The 13509-nt window shown below is 44.7% G+C and overlaps 1 protein-coding gene across 8 annotated transcripts in view; it reads right to left on the bottom strand.

The window, feature by feature from the left end:
* LOC137147156 (WASH complex subunit 2A-like) overlaps window positions 1-13033 on the bottom strand; it is a 49165-nt gene extending 36132 nt beyond the window's left edge. For 7 of the 8 annotated variants that reach the window (XM_067539005.1, XM_067539042.1, XM_067539047.1 and 4 more), the window contains exons 1-11: window positions 12817-13033; window positions 11719-11883; window positions 9085-9150; window positions 8133-8306; window positions 6996-7089; window positions 6522-6577; window positions 5604-5651; window positions 4733-4843; window positions 3847-3940; window positions 2724-2792; window positions 2130-2245 (exon numbers count right to left, since the gene is read on the bottom strand). In XM_067539005.1, the coding sequence (XP_067395106.1) occupies window positions 2130-2245; window positions 2724-2792; window positions 3847-3940; window positions 4733-4843; window positions 5604-5651; window positions 6522-6577; window positions 6996-7089; window positions 8133-8306; window positions 9085-9150; window positions 11719-11883; window positions 12817-12909 (1086 nt within the window). In that variant the 5' untranslated portion in view covers window positions 12910-13033. Of the gene's footprint in view, window positions 1-2129; window positions 2246-2723; window positions 2793-3846; window positions 3941-4732; window positions 4844-5603; window positions 5652-6521; window positions 6578-6995; window positions 7090-8132; window positions 8307-9084; window positions 9151-11718; window positions 11884-12531; window positions 12551-12816 lie in introns of those variants that run through there. The other variant, XM_067539053.1, reaches the window with a different exon arrangement.
* Between the last annotated feature and the right edge of the window lie 476 nt (window positions 13034-13509).

Genomic DNA, 13509 nt, shown 5'->3' with positions numbered 1-13509 from the left:
ATTTTCACTCTGGGTTAGGGAAAATTCTTCCCCTTTGCTTCACTTGGTGCTCTAAGGGCTTGGCCACCCAAACTTGCACCAAGTTAGTTAAGCCAGTGCAAACTTGTATGGACCCTTATTTTGGTGTAAGAGTAGCTTTATTCACTTTAAATTAAACCTGGTCCCAACCGATTTACGCTAAACCAAAGAGTCACTCCTCCTATATCAAGGTAGAGCATCCACATGGTTTTGCAATGGTTTTAACTATATAGATTTAAATCCATCCTTTCGGGTATCCCAATGCAACTTTTTCCATGTAGACAGGATGTAAGAAGGACCAGTGCGGGTGATGGGGGCATAGCATGAACCTCTTGAGTTTCAGACCAGGACAAAAGAAAGGGCAAAGATCACCCGTCATAGCACGCAGCATGACAGATTTTGTCAACACAGTTTCCAATTGCACTATGTTGCTCACTCAACTGAGCACTTTGAAAATCAGGATCCTTAGGTACCTAAGGATCCTAAGAGCTGGGCATCACTGAAACTCAGAACATGTTGAGCGGCTAACTCCCTCAGGCACCTCAAAAAATATCCCAGTCCTAGAGTATAAGGGAGATTTGGGCACAGTGGTTGGAAAATAGGCTCCTGGGAGAATTCTGCTGCAGACTCATTCTTCTACTAAGCTTCATGGAGGAAAGTGTCTATACTGAAAAAGGAAACACTGAATGCAAACTAAGAAGATGAAGATAACCCTTGCAATAAATGAGAGCTGAGTTATGATTTTACCCAAATCTGTATTGATGTTAAAAATCAAATCTACAATCCTGAGAAAGAAAAAATTAATTACTGCTGCTTAGAGAGGAAATGTATTAAAAATACACTTCGTCTCTAAGCAGCAGGAATTGAAAACTTTAAAACAGATGAAGGCAGAGTTGGGGTGGGAGGACAATTATCTATAATAAAGAGGTTCCCTCTTCTGTTGGAAAGTATCCAGTAAATGTCAGAATTTTTCTGTGATCTCATGGACACCCACTCCAGGGTAAGTCTGCTCTAGAAGTCACTAGATAGCAAAATCTTGTCCTTGGGGAACATCTGAATCAGTGGGTGCATTTGTTAATGTTATGCTTCTGTCTTGTGTCTCATTGGTCGTGACTAGTAACTCAATATCCTGTTTGAGGAGCTGCACAGATGCAGCCACAAAAGCCAAAACATTGCTGCTTCAGTCTGACTCTAGCTAGCTGACTATCTCACAACACACAAGCAATTCTTTCTTGTTTACCTCCAGACTCTTGAATCTTATTAGAAAAGTAAGAATTTCTTTTCACAGTGGCAGCATTTTTCTGCTTAGAACTGAGGTATGTGTAAATTTGGGGGGTGGGGGGGGTGTGAAGAGTGGTTGCATTTCTCTGTAAATCAATTCCACACGCACACACACTTTTCTGGGCAGTGCAGATACCCAGGAGTTGTACAATCACAGGTTAACAGGACCAAGAGATGAATCAATAGAGTTTAAGATGTGTCAGGGAAGCTTTTAAATGTTAGTTTTACATTTATACAGCTCGCCTTCCATTCCAAGGAATCACACAGCACTCCATGAGCTATGTATATAATGCACTGTTGCAATATGGCTACCTCTGGCGTAGAGGTGGCAGAGCAGTTATTGACAGCACCCCTGCATGCTAATGGCGCAGGGGGAGTTGGAGGGACATTCTGTCCAAAAATTCAGCATCAAACCCATTCTCTGAAGAGAGCACATGATTTTTAGCATCAACGCAGAGCTGCTTTTAAAGGTCTTTACTCAGCATGGGTCTTTTCCATTAACTGCGTTTTCCTTGAGAGAGAAGAGCTGAATCAACCCAGCTGGGAGCTGAACCTGTGGCTCCAAGGAATCTATTTCAAATATTATTTTTGGAACGCTAAGCTATCCCTCATTGCTTTTTATACTAGCTCCACTACTGGAGAAAGGGCAGTGTGCAGAGAGGAACAAAAGGCAGAACATCACTTGAGTATTATGTGTTTGGATCAAGTAGGAAAGGTGTCTTAGTAAATTTGGGAGTTCCTCTCTCCTCACCTTCCAACTGCATCAATCCCATTTTTAGGGGACACCTGTGCAGGAAGCCATGTGTCCCACCACCCCGACGGTAACTAACCTCCTCATCGTCATCAAAGAGTCCCATCCCGCCACTGAAAAGGCCACCCTTAGAACCAAATGGCGAGAAGTCCTCATCAGTCAGCTTGGGAGGTTTGAAGAGGTCATCCTCATCATCTAGAAATACAACACACATGTACTGCAGGACAGCTGTTAACTGGGCCTATTCCTCCATATTCTCAGGAAAGGCATCACAGAGAAGTGGCCAAATAATTACACATGCTCCATGGCAGCAACCTGTTTTGATTTTACAGATGTATATGCACAGGAAACAATCAGCTGGGTCGGTCTATTCTATGCAAGTTCTTATAGCATGCTCCTCACTATAGCAACCAAGCATGAAATTTGTAGCAAACTGACCAAGCCAAGAAAGATCACATGTGAGCAAGGAACTTCCTTTGTACCCATTTCTACTCTTGCTTCTTGCAGCAGGCTATTCTATTGCCACTCATGTAAAATGAAGGATGCTAATTGATACAATGCTGAAGTGGGGTTTCTGGAATATACAGTATCACTTTCTCCAGAAGGATCAGAATCCACCTCATCTCCCACCATCTGGAAGCAGAAGTTACAGTAGAAGAGGAGGAAGCCCTACCGTCCGATGGAACTCTAACTTCCTTTTTTTCTTTCACCACCTTCTTTGTTTTGATTTCTGCTGGCAGGGCTTAGAGAAGAAAAAAAATGAAGAGGGAATTAAAAATAGTCCACCTTTATTCTTGTGATTTATTACCCAAGACCAATTTGCTATAAATGCAGCTTAAGCATAATGAGTCAAAACCAGGGCCTGCTTGCATATTTTTCTACATTGCTCAGCTTCCTGAAGCAACACAGCAAACTAGTTTTATGCCCATTGTTCAACTGGGTGAATATTTTCAGAGCCTGAGGTGAATAGAAATTGGTCACGTTTTATTGCAGTAGCACTTAGAAACGTCATATATCAGGACCCCATTGTGTCAGGCACTAGACAGATTAAAGATTTTACTTTAAAAGTATTTTATAGGGGCGTATGTGGAAGAGTCCTTCAGTTGTTTTCCTAAAGGAGTACATTTTGCAAATTGAGCATGAAATTGACCAATCTAGTTTGACTGTTCAAGATCAGCAAAGTAGAAAAAAAGCAGGTGGCCTAAATGATCAAGGGTAAATAAGATGCTAAAAATTTCTCCCAGTCTCAAGTCTATGGTAGGATTAACATCAGCAGCAAGGAATGTTTCTCAGAGTACAAGTGATACGGACAGTTTCGCTTTCATTTAAATGAAGGAACATATTAAAGTGATGTGATATTTTATTTCTCTCACTCTTAGAACAGGCATAAGGGGAAGAGGCCAGCGTTTCCCCTAAATCATCTGTAACATCCAAACAATGCACGTGCCCAAATGTGCAATTTTAAACCATGCAGGGAGCAGCCTAGGTGAGAATCCCCTTTCTGACCTAATCTGCAGGGAAGTGGAGAAAGGGTCAGCAGATACCTGAATGGGGAAGGATTCTCTCTACAAATTCCAGCCAAACATTCATACCTACCCCTGGCCCCTTTAGCATCCCATCCTCAAATGCAGTGTTATTACAATATCATCATTCCTTGCTTTTCCAAGAAAACAGATCCATGCTACTTGCTTTCACACAATACCCACTCACACACATGAGAATACTATTCTGCTACTACACAAAACTTTTCCTCAAACAGCCTCAAGACCCTTGACATGTACTAAAGAGCAGCTTACAGGACTGCTCTTCATCTTGTTTGTTAGGCACATCCCCTTTGATCCGTGCTGCCAGCTCATCTGCAAACGATGTTGGTCTTTTCTTTTTCTGAGGCTACAACAAGGAAAAGGAAGAGAATACTGTGAAATCGTGTTTAATCTCTCAATGGGTGTTTGGACTGACCCTACCAGCAGAGATAAAAACATTACCCAAGGGGACGGCTTAGCAGCACAAGCAACAGGTTTGATACTTAGATTCCCTGTAGATGCCAGCAGAATCAACTAGCCCTTCATTCGCCTGAGGCTAATATACAAAGTTACAACCCCGTAATTGCATGAGAGAGGAAGGGGGGGCGAGATCAGACCTTAGACAAGGGAGCTCACATCCTAGCACTATGTGTAAGAAGGGTTTTGTCCCAACAAGTCTGAGCTAATCACTTCCCTTCCCCTAGTGGCTACCATACTCCACACTAGAGGCAGCACTGCTTCACTGGGGCTATATGCCAGTGATTTGTGAAGCCCTTCCGAATCCTTCAGGAGAGAAGGTGTTGTGCAAGTTTAAAATAGCAGGTAATTTAATGAGTCACATGAAGCAAGAAACAAGCCCTTTCCCACTCTTCTTCAAAATTCTTAAAGTCACTTTGGTTCTGGGCAGGCCCCAGAGTGAGAGACAAACAACATTTGCGTGCAGTAGCACAACAAGCTACTTTTGCACAGTCTCAGAAAGCTGCTCTGGAGCCAACCTGGGCCTCTTGCACCCCCAGAGGTATCACGCACAAGCAATAACATCTCTACCAGAGAACTCCTAGCCATCACTGTGCTCATTTACTGATAGGATTGCAATTCTTCCTCTACACCCACCAGAGGGACTCATGCCCCATTCCCCGTGGCAGCAGTTCTCTCTTACCAGTCTTGCATTTTCTTCTAAATCTTCTTCCTCGTCTTCCTCTTTTTCAGAGTCACCAAAGAGGTCACAGCCGTCATCCTCCTCCTCTTCATCACTCACCAACGTCCTTCTCTGAGAAGCAACACCACAAGCCATTGTTGTCAGTTACAGCGAGGAACAGAAAGGCCAGCAGACTGAACTGAAGTAGCTTACATGAACGTTCAACTGGTTTTAGGTTTTATGGGTTTGGGGTTTTTTTTGGGGGGGGTAGGTGGGAGAGAAAGCCTCAGCACTAATAGACAATTTATCCAGTTGACTAAAATGTGCATAGAAGAGATTACAAAGAATTTGATAATTAAGGTAGCATCCTCACCATTACATATTATACAGCCCTCCCTCCTCCGTTTCTACCTTCCAGCTTCCCTTCAGCTTCATCCCTCGCCTACTTTGCATTTTCTGTTTTATCTGTGACATTGTGCATTTCTGACCGTTTGCACTTGAACTGCAAGTGAGCTTTACTTAATCTTTAAAGCTTACACGCACACACACACACACACACACACACACACACCCACCCCCAAACCAGGAACCATCAGATCCAAAGATACTGAGCAAACAAACAAGATATGAAAGATTATATGAATCGCGTTTTAACCTCGACTTTCAACAGCTGTCCCTATAAAACCCTACCTCCTCTCCCTTGCATCTTCATTGTATACCAAGCATAGATTCATCGATTCCAAGGCCAGAAGGGACCACTGTGTTCATCTAGTCTGGCCTGTATAACGCAGGCCACAGAACTCTCCCCAAATAATTCCTAGAGCAGGTCTTTTAGAAAAAGTATTCAAAAATCAGCCAGCCTTTCGTTCCATTCCAAAGCACTTGCCCTTACCGGCTTTTGGTCATCCTCACTTGGGTTTCCAAATTCATCATCTGATTCCTAGAACGCAAGAGAGATTTGATAAACACAGTTTGATAAACGCAATCGGCCATGATCAAGATTTATTAAGGCTTTGTTTTTAGAGAAATGTTCAACATGTTTTAATAGCAGTTTAATAGGCTAAAAAGGAAATCAGACACTTCTTATAAAATGCTTAAAGCAAAACTTTTCAGGAGCAGAGGAGAGTGTGCTTCCACAAATTAGAACACAGCTGGTACATGTACTGTACACATTGTAAACATAGCTTGTCAGATGCAAAAGATGTGATACAGTAAATATATAAAACCACAAGTAATGGTTCACCATAATCAGTGGAACCAAGCAGGATTACACACCAAGCAGGGAATGGGATTTTTGTTGTTCACCTTCCGTTACCATACTGGATTATTGCATATACCTGCAGTGCTTGGGATGCCACAGGAAAATCTAGTTTTCTGTGATTTCACGGAATGTGATTAGGCCGAAAATATTTCAGCCAAATGTGCATTGCTAAATACAGGCAGGAGAATTGGAACTAATGTTTCTTTACTGCTCTACTGAAAAGATTTAATTTCAGGAAAAGGAATCGCACAAGAATAGTAATGTGAAATATTTGCATCACAGTTAAAATATACAACTTAAAAAAAAAAAAAAAAAAAAAAAAAAGGACATTTGACCCTTAGTGATGTTGGGGTAGAAAATATCATTCTGAATAATGAGGCCACCAAATAATCAAGAAGCCCAAGTGTTGATAACAAATAACTTTTGCGTTACCATAGCACCTAGGAGCGCCTGTCATGGCCCAGAACATTATGCTGGGCATTGTACAAACAGAATAAAGACAACTCTTGCCCCAACAAGCTTAAAAAGCCAGTTATCTTCCTCTCATACCTCATCTTTTTCTTCACTGTCGATCACACTCCCACGATCACTATCTACTGACTCTTCTGTTTAAAGAAGAAAAACAGAAAAAGGAGCTCAGTTCATACAGCACACTGACACATGCCTTCAGAACACAGACATCTAACCTACAGCATTTTAAGTGGGCTTCAGTAAGAGAATTAAGCACAATGCAAAGGTGAGATTGGTTTGAAAAACACAGGTCATAATAATCCCTCCACTCCACGTTTACAAGCACCAGATCTTGTAAGCATGGAACACTCAGACATTAAGCTTGGCCAATTTCCAATATAACATTTAGCTCTTAGCAGATAATTGATATGGTGCACTCCCCGCCCCATTAGTTGCATCAGTCACCAAAACCCCCACCGCACAACAGAATCAGAGCCATTCAGTTCAACATAAACCAAAGCAATAAGCCATGAACTAGTTAGCAATATAAATAAGATCAGCACCAGCACAAACCTTCGCTAGAGAGATCCCCCAACCCAACATCATCTTGTTCCATGAACTGCTGGGAGCCAATTAAATAAGGTAAGGGCCTATCAATATAGAGATCCTGTAAAGAGACAAAGAGGGGTAATTTTTTTATATATTTAGGTATCTCTCTGTCACTTTGATTCCTATTTCAAAACAATACTCCCTACACTATGCAGATGGTTAGTCAGTGACCAATTCATAGAATCATAAAAGATTAGAGTTGAAAGGGACCTCAGGAGGTCATCTGGTCCAACCCCCTGCTCAAAGCAGGTCCAACCCCAACTAATTCATGCCAGCCAGGGATTTGTCAAGACACACCTTAAAAACCTCTAAGGATGGAGATTTCACCACCTCTCTAGGTAACCCATTCCAGTGCTTCACCACCCTCCTAGTGAAAAAGTTTTCCTAATATCCAACCTAGACCTCCCCAACTGCAACTTGAGACCATTGCTCCTTGTTCTGTCATCTGCCACCACTGAGAACAGCTTAGCTCCATCCTCCCTTGAATCTCCCTTCAGGTAGTTGAATGCTGCTATCAATTCTGGTGATAAACATTGATTTATTCCTCAAACAGTTTTAGGTTCCAAACCAGGTATTGAATAATGTGCATGAAGACTGGCAGAATACACATATTATGCTGGAGTCCTAGATCTATGATTGAAGGTCAGGGCTCTTATTCATTGGTCCAATGGAGATAATTTAATTGATATAGACCACAGTTTCTGATCATCATAAAGATGGGACGCCCCCCGCCACCCAAAGTGTTCATATTCATTAAGACCTCCTTATGCCCCCACCTAAACATATCAACATGAACTACCACTTGTACTTCAACATGCACCAGAAAACCCAGAGAAAAGGCAGGGCCTTTTTAATGTACTCTTCCCATGTACAGAAAACTATTATCTGGTGGACTCTAAGACACAGAAGTTAGCTACACAAATCCATGGATAGCTCAGCCAGGAGCACGGCTGCCACTTCAGCCCCAAACAATAAGCCCGATTCGGATGCAACTTGTATCACTTTTACGCCTGCATAATCAACTTGGCTGGTACTGCTCTGCACTTGCCCTAGTGTAAATGAGATAAGATTCAAGCTCCGCACAAAGGCAGGTTTTTTTACCTTTGGCTCCAGTATTAGTTCTACCCTTTCATTAGCTTCTTCCTCTTCAGAGTCTGAATTGCCCGCTTTGATGTCCAGCTGTTCAAATGCACTGTCCAGCACTTGAAACCCATAGTTCACCGCTTCCTGGATTTTAGGAATCAGATCTGCTTCTTTTTGTTCCCGTGTTTTCTCCTTTAGTAATAGAAACACCATATTCCTGTTTAGTTGCAGTCAAAGTTATTCTCACTGTCAAACGTGACTGCAGGAGTTTAGCTCCAAATCAGCACTTGCAATACAGATATCTTCAGGTGCCCTATTGGCATAGTGGTTCCCAAGTCTGATGGTGAGGTCCTGGGTTCAAATACTGCCATAGGCACATGGCAGTGTGACTGAATATTGCTGTATCTGAACAGAGCTGTCTCACTATAGTTAAAATGACAAACACACACCTGAGGTAAGCTTAAAACTGATAGAATTGAATACATCTTTTCATTGGAGATTAAATTCCATTTTACCAATCCCAAAACACAACAGATCTTTTAGCTTCCAAGTGCATTTAATTACCAAATGAAGAAAAGACTCTCTGGCTTTGCACCATTAGAGGATTTTGGTCACAATCCTGTCTCTAAATCACACTCCAGGATTTGGGAAGAATGTTTGGCCCCCTGGCCCTTTTGCTACAATCATGAACTAGAATGTAAGCTTGGACAAGCTTGGACTACTGGACAAGACAAGAGACTGAGCTAAAGAGGCCACTGATAGGTTATGAGACACCAGTCGTCCTCAACAGTGCTCCTGAGTTCGTAGGTTTGTGAGACTCAAGTCATCCAACAGGTGGACTTTCACGAGTAACATAAACAAGATTCGGCCTCTAAGTTGCAAGTGCCTTGGAGGAAAAATGTGTGTCAACATCCATGTTTTTCACAGCTCCAAACACACAGTCAGCACTCGTAATAATGTAAATATCTACCTGCTCTGCTTTGTCTCCTATGTCAGTTTTGAGAATAGGTTCTTCCACTTCTTCATCATATACTCTCTATGGATTCAAGAGAATTGATTCAAATTAATATAAACATTCTGATGCAGATGGTGAAAAACAGATACTATGCACAATATATGGAAAAATGCACAAACATACTGAATCTCTCAATTCCCACTACATTTGCAGGAAACAGCCAACCAATACGATCATTTACATCACAGAGATTCAGCATGATGCTATTTTAGAACTGTTTTTAATACATTTATTTAGAAACACACATTAATTTACAATTAGAAGATTGGGCCTTTTTTCTACAGTTTAGAAGAAAACACTTAGTACTTCTATAGCACCTTTCATAGAAGGATCTCAAAGCCATCTTATGAATTGGGCTGGGCATTTGACTGTTCCAAAAATAACTAGTCAATTGAAAACTGGTCAAACATCACAAATGGTCATATTTTAAAGCACTAATTTATCAGAATAGTAACAAAAGAATAAGACTTTATGGTCTCTGGTAGGTTTAGCCTTAACCTTAGATACTTATGCCTAATTACAAAAAACAAGTTACTTAACTGATGTACTCAGAAAAATGCATTACACAATAAAGTGAAGTTCTAAAAACAGGAATGATTATTATAACTATTTTTTAGCTATGTGAAAGTTATTCAAGACTGAACAGACACAAAAGAAAAGGAAGTTAAATCTTCTCTCTCTGTGTCAGGAAAGGAGGTTTAACGACTGTCAACTCTCTTCTCCCTTCCCCCCTTCTGAATTAATTTCTACATGTTGGTCTAGTCAGTTTAGATTGTAAACTCTTCAGGGCAAAGACGGCATCTTAATGTGCTTTGTAATCCACCACGTACATTGATGGCCAGGTATACAAATAAAAACATAACATACATACAATCTTTGTTCTACAAGATTCCAGTTAATCAAGATGGACATGGCTTTATTTATTTATTATGGATTACTTACTTTCATTGTGAAGCCTACGTCAGAGGTTAGAGCAAGAATTCTGGGTCCCATTCCTGGATCTGCCATGTATTGTAACAAATGGTGAGCGGAAGATGGGGTATTTAGAGGGAAATGTACTTTGATTTAGCACAGTGGTTCTCAGACTTTTTCACGCTGTGACCCCCTTTGGGCTTACCTCTGTTCATGCAACCCCAGGGGTCAGAGATGGGAGGGGGGGGTTTGAAAATGAAAAGCACAAAAGAATGTTTTTGGACCACTCTGCTACTCCAGATATGGCAATAATGTGACCCAACCTTTATACTGAAAGTTATAAATAGGGGTGCCACCTCCAAGGCACAAAAAACATGGCCGCTGGCTGTGGCCCCACTGCTCTTCCCCTCTCAGGTGCCCCCCCAGACTGACCATCATGGCCCATAAGCCCCTACTGCCACCCATAAGCCCCTACTCACCCCCGCCCAGAGCCTCCCTGAGTCCTCAAAGGGGGAGCCCCTGAGGTCAGACACAAAAAGCCCCTGCCCTCCCCCCGAACACAGGCCCCTATTCATATGACCCACCCCCTCTCAAGAGCTTGAGTCCTTGAGGGAGTCCCCTAACATCCACTCAAAGGTGCCCCACCCCTCACCCTCGCTGCTGGGGAGCCTTGGGTCCCCGATGCCAAGAGGATCATAAGCCTCAGCCACGTTGGCACATGGAGGCCTGGCACACCGAGGCCCAGCATGCTTGAGCAGTACCTGGCTGCCAGCACGCTCAGCACCCATGTGAACTGGGAGCCGATTGCTACATGGCTACCGGTGCTGGTACTGCCACGCATGCGTGCAAGCTGACAGTTGGTTGCAATGTGCCAGGATTTTGATTCCCTCCCCTCACCCTCTGCCACCCTTTAGAAATCCTTTCTTGTATTTTTTTCCCCCTCCATCTTTTTTTCAAAGCTCTCACAATCCCCTCTCTTGCGATCCCCCTGGGATTCAAGATGCAGTTTGGGAAACGCTGGGTTAACAAATGCTTGTACAAACACTCTCCCTACTAACAGCATATCAAGAGATACGTTCATATAGACGACCATCACAAAACACCCTTGACTGCTTTTCAGATCAGACGGTGGAGAGTCTCCAAGATTACCAAAGTCTCCTTATATGCCATTTACAACTGGATTGAACAAGACACTAAAAATACACTGTGGAGAACCATCTTTAAACATGGGCTACATCAGCCATTCTGAATGGGAGGGGACTGTGACCCAGAAGTGGGTCACAAGGATATACCCTGTATGTCAGACCTAAGCAGGTGAGATTTAAAAACCAAAAGGAAATCCCCTAGTGGTTAGGACCCGCAGGCATCAGGGCAAAGGAGGAAAGGTGCTGCTCACTTATAGTTGTAGCAGTGTAAAGAAACCAGAACCACAAACATCTCTAAAGTATGTCAAAAAAAAAAAAATAGGCAAGTGACTTCAGAAAAGACAAAACCCATGAGGAACAATACATCATTCTACTAGCACAGGATTGCAACACAAAAATTATTAAAGAACAGAGATCCAGGAGAAATGTTCTCTATTTTAACATATTCCAAAGTATATCACTTTCTTACACCGTAACAGATTTCACATCAACCTATTGGATATCTAAATCTGTCAGATTCTGGTGTACTCACATTTTCAATGAACTGTGTGTTGGACAGCATAAGGAAGTCATTGAAGACATTATGGAGGCGACAGTCTGTGGCTTTCGTTTCATGAATCAGTCCATCCACTTGCTTTTTTATTTCATGTGTCCTCGAGATTGTCTGCTGGGAAAACTCTTGCAGAAAATGCAGAAGCTATTTATAAACACACAAGAGAGTGGTGCTTAATTTCAGGTAACTTTAGTCACAATAAAATGGCCACACAAAAAAAGACTCAGCTATTCAATCAAATTAAAAACAGGGAAGTGACAAACCAGAGACATTATAGACTGGAGAACTCCTGACCCAAATTACTAATGCCTCACACTAGATGTTATTGTGATTTCTTTTCCCATTATTTTTGTAGTTTAGTTTTTGCACTTCACTCAGGGCCAGCTCTTCCCTTTCATACAAGAAGACAGGACGGAAATAGGAGAAAACTGCACCGATTTGTTGGGGGGTTGGATTGAAGTGGTCTCACACCCTCTCCTTTTGCCATGGTACCCATCCCCAGGCACCTCGACTCCCAGAGGACTCCACGGGCCCGGAGAAGTGGGGGCAAAGCCCGGAACGGCAGCTGTCCACAGCACCAATCTCACAGCCCACCGGAGAAATTTCTGAACCTAATTAACGCTGCCCCTGTCCCTACTCGTACCTGCACTCAACAGGTGAGAGGGGCAGAAAGTCACAGCGGCTGCCCGCCCCTGGGGCGCCCAGGGAAATGGCGGGGGCTGTCAGCGCATCTGTGGGGTGCCCCACGGCCAGCTTGTACGTGACCCCCCCGACCCGCGACTCCCCACCTACTCGTGCAGTCACTTCGGGGGATTCAGCTCTCCCGCCGGCTCAGCCTTTGGACACCCCGGGCCGCACTACTCCCCGCTACCGGCACCCTCCCGACCTCTCCCGCTAGAGGGGGGCCCCGCAGCTGCCTGCGGAGCCCGGCTCAAGGCCCAGCTCAGCCCAGCCCAGCCCAGCGGCGGGGGGACGGATGAGCCACACCCGGGGCAACGGGCCTTGGAGCTCCCACACCGCAGGGGGGCGGCTCAGGCGGGCCATGGGGCCGAGAGCGAGACCCCGCCCCGCGCTCACCCCGGCGTCCGCGGCCAGCGACCAGCTCTGGCTGCCCTTGCGGATCTCGTCCAGGGCCCAGGGCCGCTCCCAGACCGGCTCAGCGCGCTCCATGGCCGGCCCCGGCCTGCCCCGCCCCCAGCTCGGCCGGCCCGTCCGTCCGTCAGCTGATCCCGATCACGTGAGCCGACCCACCCCACGTGGCCCGCGCGCGCCCAGATGCCGCTGCCGCTGCGTTCGGATCGAGCGAGGAGGGGGGGTGGGAAGCGGCGTTCTTCAGCTCAGCTCCGCCCCCGGCATCACTGACCCCGCCCCCAGCTCCCGGCCCCGCCGTGCCGAACCCCGGCCCCACCCCTTCCCCCAGGGATCTGTTCCTGACCTCCGGCTCCGGATCACTGACCCCTTAGCCCCATTCAGCTGCACTCCACACCTCCCCTCCCACCCGAGATCCCTGACTTCCCTGCACCCACCCACCAGTGGGGATCACGCCCTCTCCCCATGTACTGGGGTTATTCACCACTGTACCCACCCAGCCCTCCCCTCCCATAGGGGCTCATTCACCCCTAGACCCTCCAGGGCTGATTCCCCCCTGCCAAGGGCACACAAGTCCCACCCCCGGGGTCCCCACCCCCCTTCTCCCTTCCCATTGGAGATCACTGACACCCTGCAAACTACTGGGGCTCATCCACCACCTGCACTCAGCTCCCATCAAGG

The sequence above is a fragment of the Emydura macquarii genome, unplaced genomic scaffold (assembly GCF_026122565.2).
Source record: "Emydura macquarii macquarii isolate MOO-44397 ecotype Brisbane River unplaced genomic scaffold, CSIRO-AGI_Emac_v2 contig_67, whole genome shotgun sequence".
Taxonomy (NCBI): Eukaryota; Metazoa; Chordata; order Testudines; family Chelidae; genus Emydura; species Emydura macquarii.
The sequence above is the reverse complement of the archived record's forward strand: the minus strand, read 5'-3'. Positions and strand labels throughout refer to the sequence as shown.